This window comes from Coniosporium apollinis (genome assembly GCF_000281105.1).
Source record: "Coniosporium apollinis CBS 100218 chromosome Unknown supercont1.43, whole genome shotgun sequence".
Lineage (NCBI taxonomy): Eukaryota > Fungi > Ascomycota > Dothideomycetes > Coniosporium > Coniosporium apollinis.
The window spans coordinates 36,304-50,218 of NW_006913305.1; the positions used below are offsets into that span (position 1 = coordinate 36,304).

General features: G+C 34.0%; 1 protein-coding gene across 1 annotated transcript; it reads right to left on the reverse strand.

Annotated features, from left to right (window-relative positions):
* Positions 1-3,091: 3,091 nt before the first annotated feature.
* W97_07718 (uncharacterized protein) lies at positions 3,092-4,827 on the reverse strand (the record flags this gene model as incomplete). The annotated part of the gene is made up of 3 exons (XM_007785521.1): positions 3,092-3,107; positions 4,023-4,450; positions 4,711-4,827. The coding sequence occupies 3 exons, from the start codon at positions 4,825-4,827 to the stop codon at positions 3,092-3,094; spliced, it is 561 nt and encodes a 186-aa protein (XP_007783711.1).
* Positions 4,828-13,915: the final 9,088 nt, after the last annotated feature.

A 13,915-nucleotide genomic window follows, 5' to 3' on the forward strand; every position in this document is an offset into this window, starting at 1 on the left:
ACTATAAATCTAGAGGTCTAGATTTCGATCTAGATAAATAGTTCTTTCTAGATTATAATAATCTATTAACTAATAGATCTAGTAATTGTTTTAAGAATTTAGTATAGCTAAAGATTATTACTAGAAGAATAGTTCGAACTAGAAATAAAGAAAGTAGAATAATAGATATAGATAACGAGAATCTATCTATAGATAATAACATTATCGATTTAACTAGACTAGAGGGATTTTTCCACTCTATTCTATATAGACTAGAAACTATACTATATAGAAGTCTCTTAGATATAGAAAGAGATTTTAAACTAATAGACTTAGATATTAATAGTATTATAGATAATCCTTTTAACAAGACTCCAAATTCTTATTTTATAGACTATATTACGCCTAAGCAAGATTTATCTAAGTATAAAACCCTATTAATTAATAGAGTCTTAGATACAAATACTAGCTTTAGTAAAAATTATATAAAGTCTATCTAGTATTATAGATAAGCCTCTTCTATTGCTAATAATAGTATTTAATTTAAAAATAAAACTATTACTAGGTTTCTAAAGAATAGAAAAAGATTCTTAGAACCACTATCTATAGCTATTTATTTAACTAGTGGATCTTCTATTAGGAATAAAGAGCTAGTATTAATAAAATATAGAGATACGCTAGAAACTAAGCTTAGAAATATAGTAATAGAGTCTAGAAAAGCGTGGATAAGATTTAATACTATGTAATATAAAGCTTATAATATTATAGAGTAAGAGTCTATTAATATTAGGTTTTTAGAACCTAAGCTTAGTAATATTATAAAGCTCTATCTACTACTAGTAGTACTATTCTATAGATTTATAGCTATTAATTACCTAGATTATAAAGAATTTACTTCTTATCTATTAGAAGATAAGAATATATAATTTATAGAAGATACTATAACTAGGAACTTTAGTAAAGAAACCTTGTCTTACTTAGATGTTAGCTTAGGGTTAAATACTTATAGGTAGCTTATTATCTATATTATTGAGTATAGAATTAAGACTAATCTAGTAGTAGATAAAGAGCCTCTATTAATAGAAGGTTTAGTAGCCAATTACTCTACTATTACTGCTAGTTGAATGTACGGTAGACCTAGTACTCTATCTATCAATAGTTCTAAAACTATAGAAGATAGATTTCTAAAGCTAAATATAGAATTTCTAAGATACTTTAATCTTCTAGAAGATAAATCTATTAGTACTACTACTAGTTTAAGCTCTATAAGAGATAATACTAGTATTAATACTACAAGTACTAGCTCTAGTAAGAGATATGCTAGAGAGATATCTACTAGTAGTATTATTAATATTTCTCTTACTAAAAAAGGAAGATATATAAGTCCTAGTATAGAATCTAATATCTCTACTTTGGAATTACCTAATAAGCCTAATAGTATACGACCCGGAATACTACTATCTATACTAGTATTTTCGGCTCAATTAGTTCGGATGGCCTTTTGAGAACCTTAATAGGAGTGCTATCGGAAATCTAAGCGGCTCGAAGCGGATAAACACGCTGAAGTAAGTGGAATCTATTACATTATATTCACGCTAGACCTAAAAGGGAATATAGTTAGAGTAGTTTAGGGTAAAAAGAATATAAGAGAGATAGGGGTAGATGAGTAGAGTAATAATACTAATATTGAAAAAGTAAGCGGCTACAAGCGGATAAACACGCTAAAATAAATATAGCTTACTATATTAATTCTACGCTAAGCCTAAAAAGATAGGAGGCTAGGGTAACTTAGAGTAACTAAAGATAAATAGAGATAAGGTAGATAGTTTAGATAATACTAGTAGTATTAAAAAAGCAAGCGGCTATAAGTAGAAGAATATAATAAAAAGAATATAGTTTACTATAGTAGTTTAACGCTAAACCTAATTTAGTAGAAAGATACAGAAATCTATTAGAGAAAAGAAAAGATATATTAAGTTATTAGCTATTAAAAATAGATATTAGAAATCTAAGCGCCTATAAGCGGTTAAATCTAGTAAAATATATACAGTTTACTAATACTAGATTTAAGCTAGGCCGAATATAGTAATATATTAGAGTAACTTAGAATAAGAAAGACTAAAAGAAGATAGGGTAGATAACTAAGCTGATAGAGTTAATATTAAAATTCTAAGCCGCTAGAAGCAGATAAATATACTAAAAAAAGTATAGTTTATTATAGTAGTTTAGAGAAAAATAAGAAAAAAAGAAAATAATTTTAGTTAGAATCGAATTTAGAATAAAAAACGCTCTAGAAGAAGGAATAAGACCTAATATATAGGCTATCCTACCACTTCTCCTAGTACTAGAAGTACTAACTAACTTAGTAGTAATACATAGCTTAGAAGTATAGAGAATTATAATAACTAGCTCTAAAACTAGAACCTATTGTAAAATAAGATAAATTCTAGAGAATAGCTTAATAAATTAAGGTTTTAGTATATATAAAACTACTTATATAGTAGTACTAGGAAGGTATCCTCAAGCGAGCCTGTAATTTAATCTTACGCAGATATAGTTAAGGAGATGAACAACGCTCTAAGAATTATCCCGCAAAGTATAGTTTAGAATATAGTTATTAATAGCTTTCTTACTATTACCTCTATTATCTATCTTCTCTTCACTTTAGAGGATATAGAATTCGTTCTAACTACTTCAACTAGATATTTTATTATCGAGATTTATTACTAGATAACGAAATCGAAGACTAGAACTAGTATTTTAGTTGTGTTAATAATTATTAGAGGCCTTATCTCCTTATTTAGCGTCCTTACTTCTGTATCTCGACTGATATAGGCTTTTGCAAGAGATAATAGCCTTCTATTTTCGATCTTCTTCTAATATATAAGCTTTAATATTAACCCTTCCGCTATCTTGCTACTTACTTATATAATAGATTCACCCTACTCTTCGGATTCCTCTTAACTCACTTGGGCTCGTCACTGTCGTGGTCGTCCTATTAAGTCTTATTAATATTAGTTCTATAATAGCATTTTACGCGGTTCTTTCACTCTTGATAATAGCCTTTTACATCTCCTATTTGGTTCTAATTATCTTCCTTATTAAACGAAAGTTAAATAGTCCGCGTCCTATCTACGGCTTGTATAATCTTAGCGTGTAGGAACTTCTAGTAAACTTGTTTGCTATTGTCTATAGGACTTATATTACAATTATTCTGCCTTTTCCTCCCACGCAACCTGTCACTAGTACAAACATAAACTACACTGGGCCTGTTCTAGGGTTTATTCTTATAGTCGCTCTATTAGATTGGTTTGCGAGTGGTTATAAGCGGTTTCACCTTACTGAAGGATAAGCAACATTCCTGTTGTTCCTGTTATACTATAGTACGATTCAATGTTTATAGTAGAGCTTTCAGTTGTCTTAGCTAGAGGGCTTCCGGGATACGTATAGCGAACTTCGGGGTCACTCAATAAGACCTAACTGGCATGAAATTCCAACAATTTTATTTCTATGCATAAATGAGTCTTAGCAGAGGCATCCATCTCTATAGAGCTCTGACTTCAATCATCGGCCCACGCCTGTCACAGATAAATCGATCTGCTAACTGATACTCATGCTTCCCTTGCGTGTACGAATGAAGATCTGGACTTCTGCTCCCACTCGGCTCGCCTGCCGCCTGCCGGATGTCGTACTGTAGTATTATATTCGCTAGGGCCAGTTGCAGTTCCATATATGCTACACGCTTCCCAATACAGCCTCTAGACCCTAAACTGAACGGGCAGAACGCTGCACGGGCCCGCGCCACACTCTCAACTGTGACATCGCTATCCGAATTAACGATCCAGCGCTCAGGCCAAAAGGTGTAGGGCGAAGGGTAGTATGCTTCGTTATGGTGGATAGCATAAGCAGGAACACCGACGACGATACCGGGGGGAACAGAATGTCCATCTATCTTGATGCCACCGGGAAGGACCTCACGTGGGAGATGAGAAGGGGCAGGTGGAGAGCAGCGTAGCGCTTCGTCTATGCACGCCGTAAAGTACTTGCACGAGGCGAGCTTTGGGCCGTGACGGATCTCGGAGGTGGAGACAAATGTGGAGCGGAGCTCGGTAGTCAACTTGGAGAGGACATGCGGATTATGCACAAGGTAGAAAAACGTTGCGGAAAGTGTGGTTGCAACGGTGTCGGCGCCTGCAGCAATGAGAAGACCGATATCAGCTTGGAGTTCGCTATATTCAAAGCCTTTCCCGGTCTGGGGGTCTCTGCTATTGAGTAGGTAGTGTGCGAAGTCTTTGCGGCTCGTTCCTTCCATAGTTGAAGATCGTCGTTCGATTTTGATACGCTGCTGGAGTTGACTCTCGGCATATTCAGTGAACCTAATGTTGTCACGAGCCATCTGGCCGCCGACGACCTTCATAATCAGACTATTGAGGGTCGGGTTCAATAGCTTAGCGAATGGGAGGTAACCGACCTGGATAGCGGGAGCAGTTAGCGTTAACTTATCAGACTTTAATGGAGAGGAGAGACTGAATACCCAGTACGTAAATTTACTTGATTCCATTATGAGTTTAGAAACATAGCGATGCTCGGTGCCTTCAAGGCACCCAAAACGCTTGCCAAAGGCGAGAGCGCCCATTATATCAAATGCCAGCCAGGTGGATAGATCACCCATGTTTTTCTGTATCCATCCGACTGGCTGTGCGTCCTCTTCGGTAGAACCTAGGAGCTTACAGAGCGTTCGTATATCTTGGAGGATGATGTCTTCTGCAGACCTGACGGCGTTATCGGAGAACGCATGTCCGAGAACCCGGCGTCTAGACGCGTGCTTCCGTCGGTCGATTTCGCCATGTGTGCTTAGAGCGCCAGCTGCGGCGTCAAGAGTCAAGTAGAAGTCGGCCTTTCGCACATTAGCGGTACTAAGGCTGTAGATGTCCCTGAGCGCTGAATGGGTGTTGTAAGACAGGCTATTAGGACCGATGCGAACGACAGAACCTGCAAAACTGTATGTTCCAGTGAAAGTGTTCTAGCAAATGGCTGATGATAGATCATACCGTAGATTTGGTGTTCTCTAAGCTGTTGGAGGTGCCGGCTGCCGCTCGCAGCCTGGAATACTGTTGGCCATCCTGAGATCTTAGAAAAGAATGGACCGGGATATCTTGCTAAAGGATGGAGTGTAAGCCGATAGACCGAAACAGTTACAACCTAATTTGATTGATTAGAAACACGCTTCTAAGAAGTTCGCAGTATAGGAAACTCTAGTGGAGGTACGTACGTAGAGTGCGGTCGCGACTAACAACAGCGCGAAAGTGTCATTGAACATAAAAGACAATATCGCAGGTTGTAGTGTACTGAAAGTTGATGTCATATCGAAGTGCGGAGGCTATACTCTAGCGTAGGCTTTTTAGAACTTGCTCACGAATAGTAGATTCCTAGTATTCTGTACGGAACATCTATATCACCGAGTCTTGAATCACCGGTAATAGGTTAATCCGCTCCAAGTTTGTTCTAAACTTGACCAGAATACCTGTATGGAGTGATAAATAAGTATGATGTTTGTGGTGTTCCTAAGCCTCCTGCACGGACTATATCACCCCTTACAACAAGGTCCAAAGACAGACTGCGTGACTGCGTGTCTGTTAACCAACAATTATCACTTACGCTCATGGAGGACGGTGCTGGAAACACTCCTCCAGACGCGACTCCTAAGGGCAAGCGTTCGGTTAGAAAAAGGGGCCGCCCCCCCGGTTTCGGGTCCTCTACTACTAGTAAGGGTTCTGCAAGACAGCATTCACAAATCACTACCGCTTAGGTGAGAAATTGCAGCATTACGATATTACCGCCTGTACCTTATGTAAGATCCTTACAAGGACATGCTGACATTGACTAGGTGAACTTTCAAGCATCGCTGATACCTTCCACTCGACAAAACGATCAGAACGTAGTTGCACCGTCCACATCGTACGGCATCCGTTCTATTCGACATAACATCCCCGTAGACTATGAACAAGTATCTGCACAAACCCCTACTATTTAAGATACTACTATCGGTGCACATCCGCTCTCAAGCCCCAGGTAGGCTCAATCGACTGAACATGTAGTTGATCAGGTGGTCTCGGCAACCTCATAAGAGATTTTCGCAACAGCGGAATCTGGCGGATACTCCTCCCTAGTCGCTGCTGTAGTCGAGAATAGGATACCACAAGACTATAGTTCGCAGAGCGATCGGCTTCAAGACACTAGCAGGGGAAACAATGTGTTATTAGAGCCAAGCAAGGCTCGGACTACTTCAGCAAGCTTGGAAGGTGTTCGAACGAGCGGCGACAATTATTGCTATAATGATGCTGGAGCTCTAAATAGACCACTAAATCCCGACCCAATAATAATACTCGGTAAACTATGCCTATACTTACAAACATCGACATTAGACAAGGAACGTAGGAACTACTTACAGTTAGATTAGTGTAAGTAGCGGCTGACAAATACTAAATTCTTCCCTGTAATAGCTATATAACCTAGTAGTATGTACTTCTACGCTAGCAGAGCGTCGCTGCATGTTAGTAATCCCTAACTAGATTAATAATAGAGGTGGATCACAGAACAAACAATAGACCTAGCAAGGTGCTACCGATACTAGCTTGCTATTAGAGCTAGGCTAGAAGGTTATAGATTACTAGCGACACGATACTCTACTTAAGTAAGCGAGATAGGATTAAAATGACTATTTGGTAGAAGCTAGAGTGTTAGAAATAAATATTGCATTAGAGTAAGTAATACTAGAGAAGAAGTATTACAGAGTAGTAACTCTATAGAACTAACTTAGCAAAACACATAGAATATAAGAGTATAGATAGAGCTTAGCCTAGAAAGCTAAGTAGTAAGTAGATACTTATAAGAAGTAGATAGATAATATTAGAGTAGATTTAAGACTATTATTATAAATATATATTATTATAGTGCTATTCTAGTCGCTTATAGAATACTCTATTCTATTTATACCTAAGAAGAATAGTACTCTATAACTATATATAGACTACTAGAGACTAGATAATATAACTATTAAACCTAGTTCTCTATTATATTTAATAATAGAGTTATAGGATTGAATCTAAGAAACTAAGTAGTTTAGTAAGATTAGTATTCTAGAAGTATAGAACTAGATTTAAATTAGAAAAGATAAAGAGTAGATATTACGAATAGGAACTAGTGGACTAGTTAGATACTAGCTAGTATAGACTAATATATAATACGCTCTACTAGACTTAGTATACTCTACTTAATTTATAGTAGAGCATACTAAGATAGAAAGAGTAGATAGAGTAAATAAAGTAAATTATAGGGGTACTTACTCTAGACTATAGTATATAAGTAGGTGATTTTATACTATAGCATAGCTTAGAATTATATTTAACTTAGAATAAGAATCTTGTTAATATACTTAATAAAATAGGTTTTTCTACTATATGCTACCTTAGTGAAAACTACAGCTACCTTCTAAATTTCTGTAGGAAAAACGCTTACAGCGCTATAATAAATACTACATATTAAAATCGCAAAAAGTGGTACTAACGTTTCTAAGCCTACTCTTACTCTATTAATATATCTACTTTGTAGCACCCTATAACTACTGCTGTAAAAGCCTTAGAGATTTAAAATTTTAGTTAAAGCTTTAGTCTTACACTAGCTACGTACTAGTCTTAGGGGTTAAAACTATTACTATAGACCTTCTACCCTTACTACTAATATTCTTACTTACTATCGCGATACTATACCTAGACGAATAAAGTATAATAAAGGTAAATAAGCTTATCTATTAGGATATTACTAGTACCACTAGAAGTAGTAGAACTAGCTATAGTAAGGGTAATCGCGCGTGTAGGCTATTCAACTATAGTAGTAAGACTAGGATAATATCTTTATTATAGAGAACTTATCCTTAAGTATTAGTTCTTATACTCTCTTATAATCTTTTAATATCTATATAGGCTTAGAGTAGGTAAGAGTAAGCCGTATATAGACTCTCTATTCTTCTCCTCTATCTTAGCTCCCTATAAGCTAGCTTCCTCCCCTATATACCCGCAATTAAATTGCACTATCTACTATTATCTATATAGCTTTTATAAAGAGCTTATCCTTAAATATCGATTCTTATATTCTTTTATAATTATTTAACATCTATACTAATTTATAATAGATACGCGTAGAGCCTCCTCCTATTATTATATCCTATAGGCACTACATCTAATATACCTCTTCCTCTATACCTCCTACTACCACTTATATATACCCTTATATACGCTCTACTCTTTCTCCTCTACTATCTGTAGGTTCTAGTAACCGCGCTACCTCTCTCTAACTATTCTTCTATATACTATAATTATAGTAAAGGGATGCAAGCTAATTAGCTATAGAAGATACTAAGGTGACTTCTATATAGTAGTATATACTATCCTCTAACTAGTAGACGTATATAGCGCCTAAGCCGCTTCTAGAGATAGGCTTCTACTATATATAGAACTATAGAGAAGTTATCTATAAGCTATATAAGAATATTACTAGAGAACTCTTATAGTAGGGAGTTAATTACTATTTTACGCTATAGCGCGCGTACTATACTTACTATTACTATAGGGCGCTATATTAGATTAAGAAGAGAAGGGGGAATTTAATAAAGAAGAACCTATAGCTTAGCTACTACGTGGATAGCGTAGTGTGTGTACTCTTATAAGAGTAATACTTATAGGAGCTATAGTAGTTACTTATAGAGTTAGAAGGTATAAACTAGCGAACGCAACATACACCCCTAATATAAAAGTTCTATAATTATATCTACTATTATAATAATATCTTTATATTCTACTCTCTCGGTATAGATATTAATAAGAAGCTTATATAGTAGCTATATAGCGTCTATATATTCCGCGCGTACGGCTAGCTCTACTATTATATTAATACGCTATAGGCTTCTATAAATTAGGCTTCTAGCTTTATATAGCTATATATCTTTAATAGCGAGAAGGAGTAGCTATAATAGCGCGGCTAGGCGTTTTAGAACCTAAATATAGAAACTCTTTATATTATCTAGCGCGTGCTATATACTACTAACCTATCTATATAAGTGTTTCGCACTAACGCGAAGAGACTCTATAATAATTATAGTATCACTATCTCTATTAGTATTATTAAAGCTGCTACGACTAATCTATATAGATATAATTAACTAACTATAAGTAAAATTATAGCTTTTATATCTATCTTTATAGAAATGAATAGTAGAATACGTTAGATTGTGCTAGAGAATAGAGCTAATAGTACACTATAGTTTATTAATAAGTAGTATATAGAGTATCTACCTATATAGTATCTACTACTTTATCCTAGTAGGAAGCTAGGCTAGTAGTATAACTATCTGCTTATAGGAAAGCTATAGGTGCTATTATAAGAAAAAGGTATAAGTAAGGTAAGCGTAGCTATAAAAGGTATAGAGATAGCTATAGAGGCTATAAAGGAAGATAATCCTACTCTAAGTAGTAAGAAGAAGGCTAAGGGTAAAAAAGATAGTAATAGTAGCGTAGATATATAGCGCGGCTATAATAGATCTATATAGATCTTATAGTAGTAGTAGTGGAAATACTACCTATAGCTATACTATCTACTACCTACTTAGCTGCTTATAGGAAGACTATTTTATAAGGTAGTTATAGATATATATGCCTTAATTACCGGCTTCTGCTAATAGTAGTATAAGTATAACTAAAAGACTATATATAGTATAGTATAGTAGTATAATACACGCACTATATATAAATAATTAGGTTATCGCCTAGAATATTAGCTGCAATATTATTCTCTCTATATTCTATACTAAGTCTCTACGGTAAATATATAATCTTTACCTTAATACTATAGCTCTTATATACTATTATAGCTCCCCTAATTTCTTTATTACCTTTACCTATAATTTATAATAGTAGAAGATCTAGTATAAGCTTATAGCTAGCTAGACTACTATAGACTAGCTAGATCTAGTAAACTACGTCTTCTATATAAAGCTAAAATAGCTATAGCGCGAGATTCTAAAGGGTAGTATACTTAGTTATATAGTGGTTATCTACTAGATAATTAAGTTCTAGAAGCGCGGGCTCCTATATATCTATATACTACTAATTCTAGATCCTACATTCCGCTATAGTACTATAAAGAATATTAATATAGCTATCTATATAGACCTTTCTAATCTAGTAGTGGAGCCTCTACTCTATAATATAGCTACTCGTAATATATTATATAGCTCTTATAGGGAGTAGTACCTAGCTGTAGCCTATATACGCGATAGTAGGTCTAGGTTTAGCTTCCTATACTAGTTTTAGAATAAGACTATACTTAGTAATAACTACTAGCTCTATTATAGGCGCCTAGATAATAGGCAAATCTTTTAAAAAAGTATATAGGGCTATATATATAGTAATTGCAGTATTAATATCTATAATCTCTATCTCTCTATCCGCTTTAATACATATATTAATGTAGAGTTCTATATAGGCTATAATACTATTAAGTGCGCATTTAAGTATATCTTTAAAAGCCCTAACCGCGCTATAATATTACTATAAGTATAGTAGTAGTAGCAGCCTAGTATAGCACCCTATATAGTAGTAGATAAGATCTAGAAGTATATTAATACTTAATATATTACCGCGTATAAGGCTCTTTAGTATATATATAAATTCCTCATGTATAGCCGCTTAATTCTAGTATAATAGCTTACACTCTATCTTAAAGGTAAGTAGCCTATCTACTTCTAGGCTAACTAGAATATTAAGGCTCGCTTTACCTATAATATAACCTATAGAGCTATATTTACTAAGTTCTTGATAGTAAATATAAGAGGCCGTACTAAGTAGCGCTATTAGGACTTTCCTATACACTATATATAGAGTAAGGATTATAAACGGTAGGCTCCCTATAATAAAGACTTTATAGTTAGCCGCGTAATATAGCTTCTTATTATAGTAGGTAAGATATACTACCTATACCTACTACTAGTAAATATCGCTAGCTAGCGTTCCTTTAAGGATACCTGTATCTTTAAAGACTAGATATATCTAATCTTCTAGACTATCTACCTCGCCTATAGGCTATTATAGAATAATAAAAAGTACTTATAGGCGCTAGTAGAGGCTATAGAGTTTTAGCTAGAGTAGTAGCTATATAAGCTCTTTATAACTATACTAGCGAGCTATAGGCCTATAGATTCTATAGTACTATAGAACTACTTCTATAGCTATCTTATAGACGACTACTATTACTAGCTATAAACTATATATAGCATCTAGAAGCTAATTTAGAAGTAGACTAAGAACCTTACATTCTACTTACTTCGCATAAGCTTTACCTACTATAACTAAATGCTAGATAGCTATAGTCTCCTATAGCCCTAGTATAGCTAGCTAAAAGACTCTATAGACTACTATAACTATCTCCTATATAAGTAGCTTATATTTAATTTAAAGAAAATATAGACTAGCCTTACTAATAGCCTCTTACACCTAAATACTAAGTGGCATCTTATATTTAATCTATTTAACTAGATAGTAGAGTCTAATTAGGGCGGTTTCTTCTTCGTTAATAGCTCTAGTAGTACTAGTAAAATCTTTCTATAGAATATTATACTGTCCTACTAGTAGCTATAGAATAGGGTAGCGCTTATAGTTATAATATCTAGTATTATTATAACTCTACTCGCTAGAGATACTACTACGTACTCCCGCTTTAAGATTTTAATTAATATTAATAAGTACTTAACCTATAATATACCTAAGTAGTCCTATCTTATAGAGCTACTATAGGAGACGCGCCTAATCTTCTAGAATAAGGCGGTAATATACTACTACTATATAGTGGAGGCGGTCTTATATATACTATAGAACCGCCACAATAAGGGCGATAATTAGTAGCAGCTTCTCTTTAGTAGTATTATAGTATACTTCTATGGTAACTTCTACTAGATCCTACCTATAGTTAAGTAGAAGATTTATAGCTAGATTATTAGTATAGTACTTAAGCGTTCTATTCTATAGCGCTATATATATATCTTCCGCCTTATATAGAATATATATCTATACTACTTAAACCTCGCCTTTAGTAAGCGCTAGGAGATTATAGTATTTATAGAGCGGCTACTCTATATTAGTAAGTACATTATTCTAGATAGAAGGGTCTATTAGGATACGTGGGACTAGGTAATTAGTAATAGCATAAAGACGCTTACTACTACTATTTTCTCTAGCCTTAGGCGCTAGGGGTTACTTATAAATTAGCTATAGAACTCCGCAATCCTCGCGCTAAAGAATAATATAGTAGATAGTATAAACTAGCTACTACTTAATATAATACTAGGCGCGGAGATAACATTCTACTTAGTAGACTACTATAAGAATAGTATAGGCGCTATGGCTCTTTCTAAGGAGTTACTACACTCTATTAATATTCTATAGCTACCTCTATATACACTCTACCTTAAGCTTAGCTACCTAGTAATACCACTCTATAATATCGATTTAAATAACAGCCTCTATAATAGTATATAGTTAGTAGTTCTCTCTATATCCTATATCTTACTACGCTACTTAATTCTAGGAACGTGGAGGTATAGTGCAATTATATAGCTACCGCATATACCCTTAAATATGCTTAGCTCTAATTAAGAGCTTAAGTTTATATAGCACTAGTTTCCTATTAGGCTCGCCTTTATAATAACTATTAATAAAACCTGGGGCTAGAGTCTATCTAGTGTTAGCCTACTTCTTAGTCTAGAGGTATTTAGCTATAGCTAGTTATATATCGCGCTTAGCTATATTACCTATCCTAATAGTAACTATATAGTACTACCTAATATAAATATCGCCTATAGCGGCCACTTAAGAAACGTAATATATAATAAGATGCTATAGATATAGAAGAATAGGGAGGCTAGTATAGAAGAATTAGTAGTATATTAAATATATGTATTACTTTATAGTATATTGCGCTTAAACCTATTAGTTATATGTTACTAGTAGTGTATCTGCGGTAGTTTAATATAGATAGAAGGTAAGAATATAAGTATTATATAGTATTGTAGATATTACTAGTATAGAAGTTAGATGTAAAAGTAGAAATAGCTTTAATTAATACTATTAAAAGCTGTAAGATAGTATACTATCTATATATCTATAAATACTATATCTACATTATACACTAGGTGTAATATAGTATTATATCTATTACGATTAGAGTTAGAGACTATAAGAGTATAACCTTACCTACTTTACACTATTATAGAAGACTATATAGCTATCTAATGTAGTAGTATATATAACTAGCTACCTACATCTATATTATTATCTGTAAAGTCTTACTACTCCTCTTTCTCTTTATTATTGTTCTCCTCTATTACCTTCTATGTAATGAGGCGGTAGCTGCTATTAAGGCTTTAGTTTAGAACGGGATAGTCTATATACTATATAGCTAAGTGGATATTATTCTTAATAATCTATATAGCTATATACGTGGCGCTATAATTAATATTATTAGAATCGCTAGTATTATAGCTTATATTAAGAATAGTATAGCACTATATAGTAGGAAAGATAAAGTAGGGGAGTTACTAGGGGAATTACATACGGCTATAAGTAAGAGGTAGAGAGAGAGCACCATCTTATAGAGCGTTTATAGATATTAAAGTATAAGAGCTAGAGATACTAGCGCGAGAATCTAGAGCGACTACTAGTATATTAGTATTAGTTCTATATAATTAACCGCGTTAATTTACATATTATATTTAGTGTCTAGATTATAGTACTTATAGTAGCTACTTTATATATAGTTACTATAGACGCTACTATAAATATTAGAGCGAGCGCGGTAGTCTATAAATAGGCTATTATTACTATTAGTA